A 13,858-nucleotide genomic window follows, 5' to 3' on the forward strand; every position below is an offset into this window, starting at 1 on the left:
CCTTTGTCTCCGATGGATGAAAGTCTGACGTCTCACCTGTATGTTTGTTTTTTTTGTGGGGGGGGGGGGTTGCCGTCGGAGGAGATGTGAAACCGCTGGTGTCCCTTCTGGCTTTGTGATGGCGGTCCACTCACCTGAGAGCACCTGTGTCCGCGGGGAGTGGAACAATCGCGTTTCCTGAGTCTGACTCATTCACAGGTGATAACAACGTGTTGAGAGGGAGGTTCGGCCTGCAAATAGAAAAACAAGCCGCAGAATGAAATCGTCATCGGTGATTAAGAGCTTTTATTTGATTAGTCAATTTACAAAAATATTACATATCTACGAAGAGCTTAATGCGGAGTCTGCTTGGGTCGTGACGTCACGTGTCGCGAGTCATTACATCAGCAGGTGTGTCTTCTCCCACAAACCCGTCCATCAGTTTGATTCGCCACAGGTGGACTCCTCTCAAGGTGCAGAAACACGTCAAAAGACGATCGGGGGAGAAATATCAAGCGGCACCTGGAGTCTGCAGGTTCGGTTTAGTCGCATTTGGTGACCTGTAAAAAGCAACGTACATCTGTGACGTCACTGCGGGGTGTGCTGGCCTGATGTCCAGTGGTTAAGTTGCTCCTTAAGACCGTGTGGAAGCATAAATGTGGCACTGTGTTTATGATGTATTTAAGTTCTTCATAATGCAAAACGTGCAAAGGGTGAGCGAGGTGCAGCTATCCGGTTTTTAATTCCACTTATCATGGAAAGTGAGAAAGGTAAAGAGTGCCGGAGGTGACTTTGATAAGCGAGTAGAGGTTTGTTCAAACAGCAGCTCAGCAAGAGCAACGTTAAAGCTTGAAGATTACAAAGCAACAAAGGAAATCTTTCTTTTAATTACTTTAATAATTGCATTACTTATTACAGTTTTACAATATATTGCACAGAAAGATGTAGTGTCGAACTATCACCTCCACCCAGACACATAAATATCAGGTTAATTAAACAAAACACAGAACGGACATCGGCGCTCGTCTTAAGTTTGCAATAATAAAACATCAGGACAGAAGACGTGGTAGAAACTCAACCAGTTTCAAGTAGTGAAAGGAAACAAAGTGACCGTCATATTTTCCCGTTGAGTTCCCTGGTTATGTTTCTCCAGCCGCTCAAAGTCTTTACGAATAAAAAAAACATTACACATCAAATTAAACAAGTGAATATTTACACCCAGTAACTGACAGGTGTAACAACTTCTTAGCTTGTTTAAAAGGAGGCGTTTCTGTGATAATATTAAGTTTGGTCGACAAACCTCACATTAAAAACCTGTTAAATAATGTAAGTAAATAGTAATAACTAAATAAAGTTGTTTGCATTAACAGATATTTCCCAATCATCCTACAATGGAAAATACAACAAACTCCAAAACACACATTTCTCTATGAATGCATATTTAATAAAGAAAACTATTTCAATAAGTCACTTGTTGCCCAGACGAGTTATTCAGCTTGTGACTTCTAACAGGCGTGGAGCCTTTCTAGCTGACACATTCCTAAAGTGTACTTGTGTGATCCAGATTTAGTCAAACGAGTAGAAGTTAGTGAGAACTTAAAGATAAAAAGGCTGGAGCAAAACGCTCCTGTCTCTAAGCATACGAATCCCCATAAAACTCTCAGCAACACTTTAAAGTCTAAATGATGACAATGTTTTCTAAAACTGTACCACCCAAACACACATGGTGCAGTTGCATCTTGCAGGACCTCGTTCTCAAAGACTACGTGCAGCTTCGCCCTCAAAAGGAGCAGATAGTTCCTCTCAGGGGCTGATTTGCAGATTCGAGCGGTCGGGTCCATAGAACGAACGATCGGAAGCGTTAGAAGCTGCTGCGTGTCATTGTGTGAAGTTCCCTCCCACAACGGAGCCGTGCGTTTGGGCTTTGAGCAGATACCCGACGTTTTGCATCCAGAAACACAGCTTCAGGCTTTTTCTTCTACTTTCCTCAAACGTATTCTCGGTTCTCGTAGTCCTTTTTTATGGCTTTCTTGATGCGGTCGATCTCATCTTCGCTCGATTCGTCCCCTTTGTCCTCCGTCTCTTTGCCGCCGCCGCCGTCCAAAGCGGCCGGAGCCTCGGCCGCGCGGCCCTCCGGCGAGGTGGCCTGCAGCTCCTCTCGGATCCCGTTGAGCTCCACCAGGCCCTCGTGCAGCTGCGTCGCCACCTCCCGGATCTTGGCGGCAAACTCTGACTTGGCGCCTTTCTTGAGCTCCTTGGAGTCTTTGGCCACGAAGTAGATGTCCATCCCGACGAAAAGCCCCGTGAGCACGCCCGTGGCCATGCTGGCGATCTGGACCGCCCTGGCCGCGGTGCTGCCCGCCACGTTGGCGATCTGCACCACGCGCATGATCTCGTTGGCGTTGATGAGGATGGCCTTTCCCGCCATGGCGCCGTCCTCGTAGAAACTGCTGCTGAGCGCGGGGAAGTCGCGGTTGTAGGCGTGTTTTTTCATCTTGATCAGGTCGAACCTCTTCAGGTTCTCGATCCCCCGCTTGATGAACTTCAGGCACTTGTCCAGGTCGACCATCTTCTCCTGATAGTCCTGCACGATCTTCTCCACCTTCTTGCGGTCCATCGAGTTGTTGACCTGGTTGGAGATGCCGGCGCCCGCGGAGGTCAGGCCGCCCGCCGTGGCGACCCCCAATCCCACCGCCGTCACGATCAAGGAGATACCCATGGTGACCGGGGCCAGGGCGAGGCCGGTGATGGTGGCCACGCCGCCGATGGCGCTGGTAGAGCCGCCGGTGATCTGGGCGATCTTGGTGTTCTTGTTGAACTTGTCCAGGCCGTCTGCGATGCCGTTGAGATCGATGACGTGCTGCCAGAGGCTCTCGGCGCGCTCCGAGAAGAGCTTGTTGAACACGCGGATTCCTTTCTGCACCTTCTCGGCCGTCACAGCGAACGCCCTGAGACAAACACGTTACCGGGCGAGGTTTAGGAGATCTCCCAAAACGGAAGCGGTCTTCAAAGCCAGAAATAAGAGATACACGTTTTATATTAACGGCTCTCGCAGCCCTCACTCACTTGGCCTCTTCCTTTTCGGTCATGTCATCGTCTTGAGGCGTGTCCTCCCAAGCTGAGGGCGGGAAAACGTGAAACAATGATGTCAAGTCAAATGTTGTGACATCAACATGCACATTAATCCATCGATATAACTTGAATATCGATTTATATTTAGCTTTTTATATTTGCCGTTGAGCACCGGGGGGCTTTGTTCTGAAACAGGAAATTGTTGTCTAAAACATAATTGCCTAAATTAGTGGAACTAAGGGGCCCAAAACATCGATATCCACATACTTTTGGCGGTGCAAATAGAAAGAAGAAATCGGGCCTTTTACTGTCAGATAAAATCTAAAAGAGTGAAAAACTTTTTATTTGTAACTTACAGTCCACTTGGTTCCACCACTCCATGAGGTTCTCCACATCCTGAAAGAACCCACGAGATTGAGACGGGACGGTTTGTCAATGGTGGGGAAACAAACGGTTGATAACGAGGCATCAGATTGAGATGTTACGACGGCGACCCGGTGGCCCGGTGAGCTTTGGGAACCAACCTGTCTGTCCTCGGCCTGCGACGGGTCCACGCGGAAGTCCTCCAGCCGGTCAAACAAGCATCTATTTCCACCGTCGTTCTGAAACAACAGAAAAAAGGAATAAGTGTTCACTCACGTCAACACGACAACACTAAAGGCCAAGAATTTAAATCCACTCGACGCGTGTCCCGTATCCTCACTAGAGCCTTTTCAGAGCGACCCTTGCGTCGCTTTTCACACCTCGTTGCGTCCTTGCGTGTGTCGAGACATTTTTCTAGACTAGCGTCAAAAGCTACGCAGCCTCCCGCAGCGCAGCAGGCTGCGATTGGTCCGCTGACTACGTCCTTTACGGAGTCTCACATTTCCGCTTTCACAGCCCGATACCGTCATTATTAAAACCAAGAATGTTTACGAGAGAAACGGATCAGATTGAAGAACTTTTGTCGGAATAAATGTGTAAATATGAGCGCTTATACAAGCAGTCATTGGCGGACTATGAGGACGCGCGGATGGCCTCTGATTCACGGAGGGAGATCGCCGCAAACGCCGGTTTGCCGGTCGAGGGGAACAAAGTTGTGGAGGAAAATACGGGACAAATGTGTCCGCGATGAAAAGCAGCAGTGTGGATGCACGGGGCAATAAAGTCTATGATAAATAAATAAACAAATAAATAAATAGACGTGACTCTCTAGGTCGTCTTCAACAGAAACACGTCACTCCGCCTGTTGTTCTGGAGGTGAATCGCTCTGCGACACACGCAGGACTTTTACAACCATGAAGTGAAACCAGTGCGTCGACGCAACGACGCAGACGCACTCGTTTCAATCCGCTTAACCCCGTTCGCGCTGTGAAAGGTCGGATGGGGCCGAGGAAGTGACAGTAAAAAGCATTCTGAGTGTGCTGGGTTTTTTTTTTTTGCAGAAGTGGGAAAATTTTCCATAGACACAAAAAAGGAAGCATGAAAACAGGTCGGGACACATTGCAACCTAATCTCATGTCCTCTTCCATAGAACCGCACGAAACACGGCGTGGGGGTTGGGATGGGTTTCATGTCGAGAGTGGAGGGGGGAGAAAAAACGATTGCTTCGACGATTGCTTCACATGGGTGTTTTCTCGGGGGTCATGTGACTGTGACCACGATGAGCACGCTGGGAACCCGTAAGCCTGCAAACACGCTGGCAGTGTTAAAGTGTTAAACGTTAAACAGGAAAAGTGTTAAACGTTTCCTGGGAGCCGACTGATAAAAAGTGGAATTCGTTCAGATGATCGATGAGCGTTTAATGAACTCTACCTCTGCAGCTGCATCCTGTGCGTTCCTGCGCACAACTCTGCCCTGAAACAGACACACATTTCAATCATCAACGGCACATTCTGACTTTTGTCTAGCGTGTTGTCCTTAATTATGCAAACCCAAAGGGCAGTTAAGGTGATGCAGGAGTGGTTTAAATAAAGCATCGGGGGAAACAATGCTTTCCACAGGTTGCAAACAGGTTTGTGCACGTCACCTTGGCGCGAGGCATGAAGGGATTGTGTCTCTTTGGCTTCTTGATTTTGGCCTGAAAACAAAATTCAGGAGGGAAGAGGAAGTTGTTGTTCCTGATTGCATGATACCCATTCAACGCACAAACATTTAGTTAAATAAAGGAGTTCAACTACCTCCGTTTTGTCCTGTCCCTCTTCCGCTTTCTTGTCCTCTTTAGAAGAAGGAGCCTCTTTCTCTTCCAGCCCTTCATCATCGGACTGAGGCTGCAAAGCAAATCAGGGTTGCACGAGAACTCTTTCCCGATTTTAAAATACATTTAAACACCGCGAGCCCTTTGTCGCACACGTTTGAGGCTTTACGGAATCAACAATAGTTTATACAAGTTGAAGTAGATGCAAAGATGAAAAAAGGTCCTCGCGACTCGTTTGACTCGTTTGTATGAAGAGTAGAAATCCAGAACACACCTTGGCTCCGGCATGTGGCATAAACGGATTGTGGTGCTTCTGTTTTCTCACCGTGGTCTGTGTAAACAAAAACATGACAGTGACAAAGCGAAAAACTTTAGAGCTCTTAGTGTTTGGTCCATGCAAATACTCGCCCCTCTGCATCTTTGGCTTTAAAAAATAAATTAATTTTAAATTAATAAAATGATTAAATGATGGATGGACGACAGAAAGAGAGCGAGCTGAATAAGTCATCATAACCTTAAAGGCTTCTGAAGGGAAAATAACAGTTAAAAGCTGTACGTTAAGGGTTGAAGTTATTGGCAGGAAGCAGGAAATAGAACAATTAAATCCTGGCACGATACTTGTCGTGTTGGTTTTGTGCGGTTTGTGAGGCAAATGTGGGTTCAACACACACACACACACACACACACACACACACACACACACACACAGACATACTAAAGGTCAATGAGTCGGCCTCTATTGTATGACAATCAGCGTGTGTGTGAACAGAAGTAGTCGGAGCTCGAGGGTGAAAACAGGATTGTGATTATTATTAAATGCAGTTTAATAACGGGGAAGAAATTGACCTACACTTTTGGTTTCTGGAAGTTTCCCCTCGTCTTCCTCTTTGAGGCCTTCGTCTTCTGTTTGGCTCTGCAGCAAATTTAAACTCATGTCATTAGAATTACATTCAAAGGAGGTTCTGTCTTTGTTCAGGGTTCCTCAGAGCTGTTGTCCCTTTGGTGAAGATTACTTAAGCTGCGTTTAAAAAAGTTGGAATAATAAAATTTATTATATTTTACTCCACTAAAAAGGTTGAATTACCTCAATTAAATTCTTGTATTTAAATCTACTCCCCCTTCTTCAGGAAATAAAATCTAATTTCATGAACACGCTCATTTCAAAGGCTGATGCACAACGAGATGTTTCCTCATCACACGGAGAAACCTTCCCATGACGACATGCTTTCTTTCATGACACGCCTTCACATGTTCAGCCAGAAATCCGCCGTACCTGATTCTCCACGGCGTCTCCCGCTGTGGCGCCGGCGTGTGTGGACATCGTCTTCGTCTCCTGTGGACGGCTGTCACAGGTCAGAGGAGCTCGGACCACACGGCGCGCTGTCGGATCGAGCTGCTCGCAGACCTCGCCGGCTGGTCTGCGCGGAAGCGGCGGAGTTTCACTTCTGTCCTTCGCCTCTCGCCGGATCACGTTCCCTTCGAGCTGACGAGGACACGCACAGAATGTGAGGGGGGTGGGGGGGCGTGAGGAGAAAAGGGCGTTTTTGACAGAAGTTGGTCAGCTTGTGCGAGTGTGCGCGGCCACTGATGACGCACGAGTGATGCGAAAAAATAGAATCCTCAGCTTTGGATTCTCTTCCCCTTGTTTCTCCTTCTCGTCTTTCCGAATAAAGGACTTTCAGCTTTTAGACGTTTCACTAAACGGGTGGAGGGATATTTAAAATATCCCTAAGATTTACACCATCATCATGATCTTCTGATCTTCTGCACAGTGGGATGGATTCAGTCGGATCTCTAAATCTAATTTTTTTATCTGCAAAATGTCCACTATTGGCGGGACAGTTTGTGCCGATTAGCACGATTAGCCTGCTCAGTAGAAACCCGTGAGCACAGACAGGTGAGCACAGGCGTTTCCCCACAGATGTCATTTTACTAGTTGGGTTTTATGAGGCCCGGGGCGCCGCCGAGGTTGTTGCTGGGTTTGGTTTGGTTGCTCAACATCGCCCCTGGTCTCGCCTCCCTACACTGAACTTAGCAAATAAAAGCCTAAAGGATTACCGTAATAAACATGTTCTTTGCCAAACGGGTTTGAGCTGATTGTAGATATTTGAAGCGGTTCTCTGTGACACGCGCTTCTCAACAAGACCTGGCAAGTCAACTGAGGTCGACTCCTTCGTCCGCGTTGAAATCTCCCCTCTCTGTTTACTAAATGTCAAAGCACCTGTTTGTCCGCATCGCGCTCCTTGTCGTCGGCGCCCGTCGGCTTCTCGTGCTGCAGAGACGACAGAGGTTACTTTGGAAAACACATACACACATATTTTCCGCACTGTAAGGCGCACCTTCAATGAGTGACCTATGTTAGAACATGTTATCACATGTAGGATTATAAGGCGCATAAGAATGGGGTGTTTGGCAGAGCGCCTTGAGCGCCGTGTACAACCAGTATGGATCAACCGATTAACCAATTGATCCATTAATATAAGGCGCTCCGGATTATAAGGCACTGTGGTTTCTTTGAGGGAATTAAATCCCTTTAAGTGCGCCTTGGAGTGCGGAAAATACGGTAAATGGAACTTTTTTTATCTATATAATTATTCTTAAGCACTTTTAAAATAGAAACCTTACTTTGTTTGCAGAGCGGAAAGGGTTCATCTTTTCCATCGCCTCAGAAAATTTACTCTGAATACGCAAGAAAGCACAAAACCAGTAAGTCAGTAAGGAGCGAATACGGAAATGACGTTTAACATCAAAACTTCACTGATGAGCACGCGAAAAAACCTGTTTCTGGCTGAGCGGAGTCTCTCCACCGTCCGGCACCTCCGGCTCGCACTCAGAGTTCTTCTCCTGCAGACGGAGCGAATACACGTACCGCTTTTTACATCTTCTTTGCTTCATGCATCACTTCATGTTTAGAACATGTTCAGGCTTTAACGTCTCCAAAACGATGACGTGGTCGTGCACTTGTGATTTGTCAGATGTCGCATGAGTGAGGTTAAATTACCCGAGATGTGGAGGTAAAAGGATTCCTCAGGATCTTCGCTGCAGCTCCACCCTGACGTACAATTCAAGGCGGTGCGAGTTACAAGCCGATTTTCATCTACTGCACATTCGTGTTAGCGTGAGCTCGGCGCAGGTGAACGCTCACCTGGGACGACTTCTCCGTGAGCGCGACGCTGCTGGCGGAGAGTTCCCCGTCCTCAGACAAATCATCCTAAACAGACAAATACATTAAAAAAAACACAAAATAAACAGCCAAAGTATCGGCGGCTTCAAACAAATCTACAGACCGAATCCACAAACTAAACTTCCCTTAAAAACCTCCCTTGAGTCTCGTCATGCTAAACAAAATATGCCTGAAACGGCACACCTCCCTTTCGGATTGGAAGAGCCCGCCGTTGACCAACCTTGACCTCACCTGCGACTGCGATTTGGCCCCTTTTTTTTTGAACACGTCCCCGAAGAACCCTCCTTTCTCCTGAGGGGAAAAAAAACGGCACGGGACCAAAGCGTAAACGTCAACTGCGTTGACTGTGAAGTCGCGGCCTTTGAGCCGGTCCGCGGAACTCACCGCGGCGTTCTCCGACAGGCTGTCTCTGCTCCCGGAGAGCTCCCTGGGCTCAGATAAACCCTCCTGAGGGAGACCACGGTAAACCAGTCAGTAACGACCCCGGCGGGCCGGGGGACTCGCGGCAGCCCGGCACGGTGGACGGCGCTCACCTGAGATTGCGTCCTCGCTCCGAAAGGCTTTGGGGACTTTTTAAACATCCCACCGAACACCCCTCCTGGTCCCTGGAGGAACACATTCAAATGCTTTTTTGGCGAATGTAGAACTTAAATTGAGGAGCTCGTCTCTGGTTTTCGAAAGCCTCACCTTAGTGTTGCTGTTCGCAGAAAGGTTGTCGTTGCTGCCTGAGGCTTCGCTGAGTGCCGACAAATCCTCCTAAAAAAGGAAGAAGAAACGGCCCCGATCGCTCATTATCATCCCCTCACGTCGACCTCCAATGCAACACGGGGGAAAGTGAGACGCACAACTCTCACCTGAGATTGTGTCCTCGCTCCGAAAGGCTTGGGGGGCTTTTTAAACACGCCGTTGAACAGCCCTCCTGGTTCCTGCAGACAGAAGGGCACGTGAGAATGAATCCACAGTGGAGGAATTGATCTGAGGTCAAATGGGCCTGCAGGGACTTCAAGAATCCCCCCGCATGCAAATAGTGATGAGAATAACCTCAACGTGTCCCAAACGCGCCGCTTGCAGTGATTTCTACTTATTAATCATCTAAATGCAGAGACCTCATCCAAACTAAAGGGAGCCCAACCGGCCCAACCGGCAAAAAGAAAAGCATTGAAACAGAGAAAGCAGGCGAATGGCCGCGTGTGGGACGGTGGTGTCATGTGACTGCAGCTTTAGTGCGAGGAGACACTTCACCTTAGTGTTGCTCTTCACAGAGAGGTCGTCTTTGCTGGCCGAGAGCTCGCGGGACGCAGACACGTCCTCCTGAGGGCGAGACACAAACGTACCGTCATCGTCTTCCAATAAAAGGTCAAAGTGAGAGAAAAGAGCGAGACGTACGACTCTCACCTGTGATTGTGGCCTCGCTCCAAACGGCTTGGACTTTTTAAACATCCCGCCGAACACCCCTTTTTTCTCCTGGAGGGAAAAGCCAAATAGTTCTAATAATTATACACGTGAGAAGTGAAACGACCCCGTTGGCTTTGTGTTTCGATGCTGCTGTCAGCGGGGGACGGGGGGGGGGCTCCTGAATCGCTGATGCATGCGGGTTCGAAGCATGCGCTTCCAAAGCACACAGAGCGACAACAAACGCACACCCGTCTCACAACTCACCGTCCCGTGGGGCGACGGCTACACACCTGCTGTGGGTTAAACAACGTTTGATTCATGTTCTAATACTTTCATGCGATTTCATTGTAGTTTATGTAGAACACAAAAATAAGCAAACATTAGGAATTTGTTTCAATATTTACAAATATTGGGGGATAAAAATCATCTTTTTACAATGATTTATTGGAAGACAAAAAAAATCTAAAATACGTTCTATTCAGTTAATTTATTATACTCAATATTCTTTGTATTGTGTCACATTCGTGTATCAGTTTTGTACGAGTGTTACTTTTGTCGTACTGCACTCATCGTTGATTTTGTTGATGTTGCAGTTTTTCATTTTGTAAAATAAAATAATCACTCGGCTGACGAGACTCGCCTTCGTTGCGGCGTTCTCAGACAGACTGTCGTTGCTCGCCGTGAACTCCGAGTCCAAAAGATCCTGAAAACACACGAGGTTACGAGCCTCTTCCTGAAACAACACAACGCTTGTCATTGTAGATCATGTTTCACCTGCGAAGGCCTCCGGACGTGTCCGGCTTTAGATCGCTTGAGAAGACCGCCGAACACACCGGACTTTTGCTGAAGAAAGAAGAGCAGAGAAATGTTCAGTGATGACATGATGACATGATGATATATTGGCGTGATGACATGATGGCGTGATGACATGATGACATGTTGGCGTGATGACATGATGGCGTGATGACATGGTGACATGTTGGCGTGATGACATGATGGCGTGATGACATGGTGACATGTTGGCGTGATGACATGATGGCGTGATGACATGGTGACATGTTGGCGTGATGACATGGTGACATGTTGGCGTGATGACATGTTGGCGTGATGACATGATGACATGTTGGCGTGATGACATGATGGCGTGATGACATGATGACATGTTGGCGTGATGACATGATGACATGTTGGCGTGATGACATGATGACATGTTGGCGTGATGACATGATGACATATTGGCGTGATGACATGATGACATATTGGCGTGATGACATGATGGAATATTGGCGTGATGAGATAATGACATATTGGCGTGATGACATGATGACATGATGACATATTGGCGTGATGACATGATGACATATTGGCGTGATGACATGATGACATATTGGCGTGATGACATGATGGAATATTGGCGTGATGAGATGATGGCATATTGGCGTGATGACATGATGACATGATGATATATTGCCGTGATGACATGACGACATATTGGCATGATGACATGATGACATATTGGCGTGATGACATGATGACATATTGGCGTGATGACATGATGGAATATTGGCGTGATGAGACGATGGCATATTGGCGTGATGACATAATGACATGATGATATATTGGCGTGATGACATGATGACATGTTGGCGTGATGACATGTTGGCAGGTGGAACACCCTCAGTCACTCAGGGACATTTAAAGTAAAATAAAAACGTTTCAGAGGATAAAAAAAAATAATAATATCATGAGAATAATATGTGCAAATACATTAATTGATTGATAATTTTCAGTGACCTCAATTTTATTTTCATTCATTTTATTATCAACTCTTTCAACTGAGTAATTAAAAGTTTAGTCAAAACATTTCACAAGTCTTAAAATAGCTTTTCTGACTCAAATCATCACGTTTAGAACCAGCAAATGTTTTAAAACTCGCTTCAACAATAAAAACAATACGGCAACAATGTGTCTTTAACTAAGCGGCCGTCTTTGTTTGTCGCCTTTGAAACGTGAATAAAGTAGCTGGACGGGTTCGCGGCGTTTCAGCTCACCTTGGTGCCGCCGTCAGTCAGACTGTCGCTGCTCTGCGAGAGTTCACTGCTGAGCGACAAACTGTCCAGTGAAGTCCACACGTATTCTTTCACAAAATAGAACATTCTAATACATCCAGAACGTTCTGTATTCGGTGAACCGGCGGCTGATCCCAGTTCTCAATGGAGACGCTCACCTGCGCTCGGGGGAGTGGATCAGCGGACTTCTTGAACAGCCCACCGAACAACGCCGCTTTTTGCTGAAAGTTAAAAGACAAAAACAAAAAAAGGCAAAAAGGAAAATGAGGCTCGCGAAAACAAACGGATGCGTCGGGAAGACTCGAGAGGAGCAGGAGGCGGTTCTGTGGAGTAACGGGTCGAGCGTGAGGCGCTGCCACGGCCGGTGAGTCAGCGGCGTAAATCTGCCTCGGAGGAACGGGAGGACAGGCGGAGCACGTTCCACGTCACAGGTGAAAGGTCACTTGTCTGTTATTCCATCTAAAATAGCCTTTGCAAAGAATAAAGGCTTCAATAATATACAAGAACGGATTACTGTAAGATACTGTAAATCCGTACAACGGAACTGAATAATATTGTACTGCCTATAGGAAAAACAAAGACCGGTAATTACGTTTTCAAACAATGGCCGTTCCCCAAAACAACCGAGACAAGTCTCCAAACTTATTGTGGGCAAAAATGTGAAAAAGCCATGGGTTAAAAGTGTAATGTACGTCGCTTTGGATAAAAGCGTCTGCTAAATGACCTGTAATGTAATGTAATGTAATGTGTGTAAAGTACCCAAACAAATCTACAGACCGAATCCACAAACTAAAATTCCCTTAAAAAACCTCCCTTGAGTCTGGTCATACTAAACGAAATATGCCTGAAACAGCACACCTCCCTTTATTATTTGTTATCAACAAATCCCATCAAGAAAATAAAAACAAAAGTATAAATCCTACTAAGAATGAGTCATTTCAGAATAATATCATATTATTGAATTGTAGATGCAGTAAATACTTTACATACCTGCTGCTAAGCTTAATCTATTTAAATGTATTAAAATTTATGAAAAATATGAAAAAAAATAAAATAAAATATGGGCTTCCAAATTGTGGCGGGGTAGAAGTATGAAGTAGAACAATATGCAAACACTCAATTAATTTAAGTCCAAATTGTGATTAAAGAGTAAGTTGAGTGTAGTTGCATCTGACCACTAGGGTCCGTTTAGTTTAGTTGATGTGAAGGTCACGCCGACCTGGAACGTGGAGTTCAGCTGTAATGAGTTCAGCGATAATATCACACGTCTATAAATAAACAGATGCCGTGAAACGAACAACAAACGTCAGCCGGCTGAACCTTTTACAACTTAAAGGTTACTCACAGCGACGCCTCCGTCCTCGGAGTCCAGGTCCAGGTCCGCGTATCGATCCTGTCCAACACACACACGCGCACAGCGCGTTAACGCTCACGCCGGTTGGTTCGGTAAACGACGCTTCCAATTAACCGAAGTTACCTGACGTTAACCGACGCGACGCTACAACAACAACAACAACAACAACAACACGGAGAGGGGCTTCAAACGCGCACTCACCATGACGACCACCCCCGCGTCTGGTCCCCTCGAGGGTCGCTGACTCGACGTGTTTAACCGGTCGGGTATTTGGTCGATGATGCCCGTCGCTTGTCCGGGGAAAATTACAAGAGAAGAGAAGAGAAAACAAAAAGGCGCCGATGGAAGTGTGACGGTGACGCAGAGTTCAGAGCCGTTGCGCTTCTTTTTTGTTTTTTAAAGAACAGCAGACATCCCCCGAACTGGCGGCTCTGGTTTTTGACTTCTTTGACCCGAGTTGACCTTCAGGTGGAGGGCGTCTCCGAGGCTCACCTGGGCGTTGACGGTCAGAGCTGTGGTGCCTTCAGGTGCGGCTCGGAATAGTTACAACCATCACATATTCACGCCGACCGCGTTTGTTTCTGCTGCCCTCTGCTGCCGCTCGGACTTCTTTCTACAGTTTGGCTTTT

General features: G+C 46.8%; 1 protein-coding gene and 1 long non-coding RNA gene across 6 annotated transcripts; both read right to left on the reverse strand.

Moving 5' to 3' along the window:
* Nucleotides 1-43: 43 nt before the first annotated feature.
* On the reverse strand, nucleotides 44-539 carry LOC144405569 (uncharacterized). The gene is made up of 2 exons (XR_013467223.1): nucleotides 318-539; nucleotides 44-230 (listed from the first exon to the last, which is right to left on the reverse strand). It is a non-coding gene; the product is annotated as an uncharacterized LOC144405569 (long non-coding RNA).
* Nucleotides 540-857: 318 nt separating this feature from the next.
* On the reverse strand, nucleotides 858-13,846 carry apol1 (apolipoprotein L, 1). Of its 5 annotated transcripts, XM_078099862.1 has the most exons (28): nucleotides 13,431-13,846; nucleotides 13,221-13,268; nucleotides 12,033-12,096; nucleotides 11,858-11,922; nucleotides 10,581-10,649; nucleotides 10,447-10,509; nucleotides 9,807-9,875; nucleotides 9,654-9,722; nucleotides 9,266-9,337; nucleotides 9,099-9,167; nucleotides 8,945-9,016; nucleotides 8,796-8,858; nucleotides 8,643-8,702; nucleotides 8,373-8,438; nucleotides 8,229-8,279; nucleotides 8,006-8,071; nucleotides 7,853-7,906; nucleotides 7,449-7,499; nucleotides 6,501-6,710; nucleotides 6,078-6,140; nucleotides 5,502-5,558; nucleotides 5,211-5,300; nucleotides 5,060-5,110; nucleotides 4,846-4,887; nucleotides 3,576-3,653; nucleotides 3,408-3,447; nucleotides 3,046-3,097; nucleotides 858-2,927 (listed from the first exon to the last, which is right to left on the reverse strand). In XM_078099862.1, exons 1-28 carry the CDS (start codon nucleotides 13,431-13,433, stop codon nucleotides 1,967-1,969), a joined length of 2,718 nt encoding a protein of 905 aa, XP_077955988.1. In that variant the 5' UTR covers nucleotides 13,434-13,846; the 3' UTR covers nucleotides 858-1,966. The 5 variants fall into 5 exon arrangements, with proteins under 5 accessions (XP_077955988.1, XP_077955991.1, XP_077955990.1 ...); XM_078099865.1 differs by lacking the exon at nucleotides 10,447-10,509; XM_078099864.1 differs by lacking the exon at nucleotides 5,502-5,558.
* Nucleotides 13,847-13,858: the final 12 nt, after the last annotated feature.

This window comes from Gasterosteus aculeatus, chromosome 3, assembly GCF_964276395.1.
Source record: "Gasterosteus aculeatus chromosome 3, fGasAcu3.hap1.1, whole genome shotgun sequence".
Taxonomy (NCBI): Eukaryota; Metazoa; Chordata; class Actinopteri; order Perciformes; family Gasterosteidae; genus Gasterosteus; species Gasterosteus aculeatus.

Coding starts and splice junctions, on each gene's coding strand:
- apol1 (XM_078099862.1), bottom strand. Junction 5,559..6,077: donor AACTTCCAGAAACCAAAAGT/GTAGGTCAATTT, acceptor TTGTTTACACAG/ACCACGGTGAGAAAACAGAA. Junction 3,448..3,575: donor CGCAGGCCGAGGACAGACAG/GTTGGTTCCCAA, acceptor GGGTTCTTTCAG/GATGTGGAGAACCTCATGGA.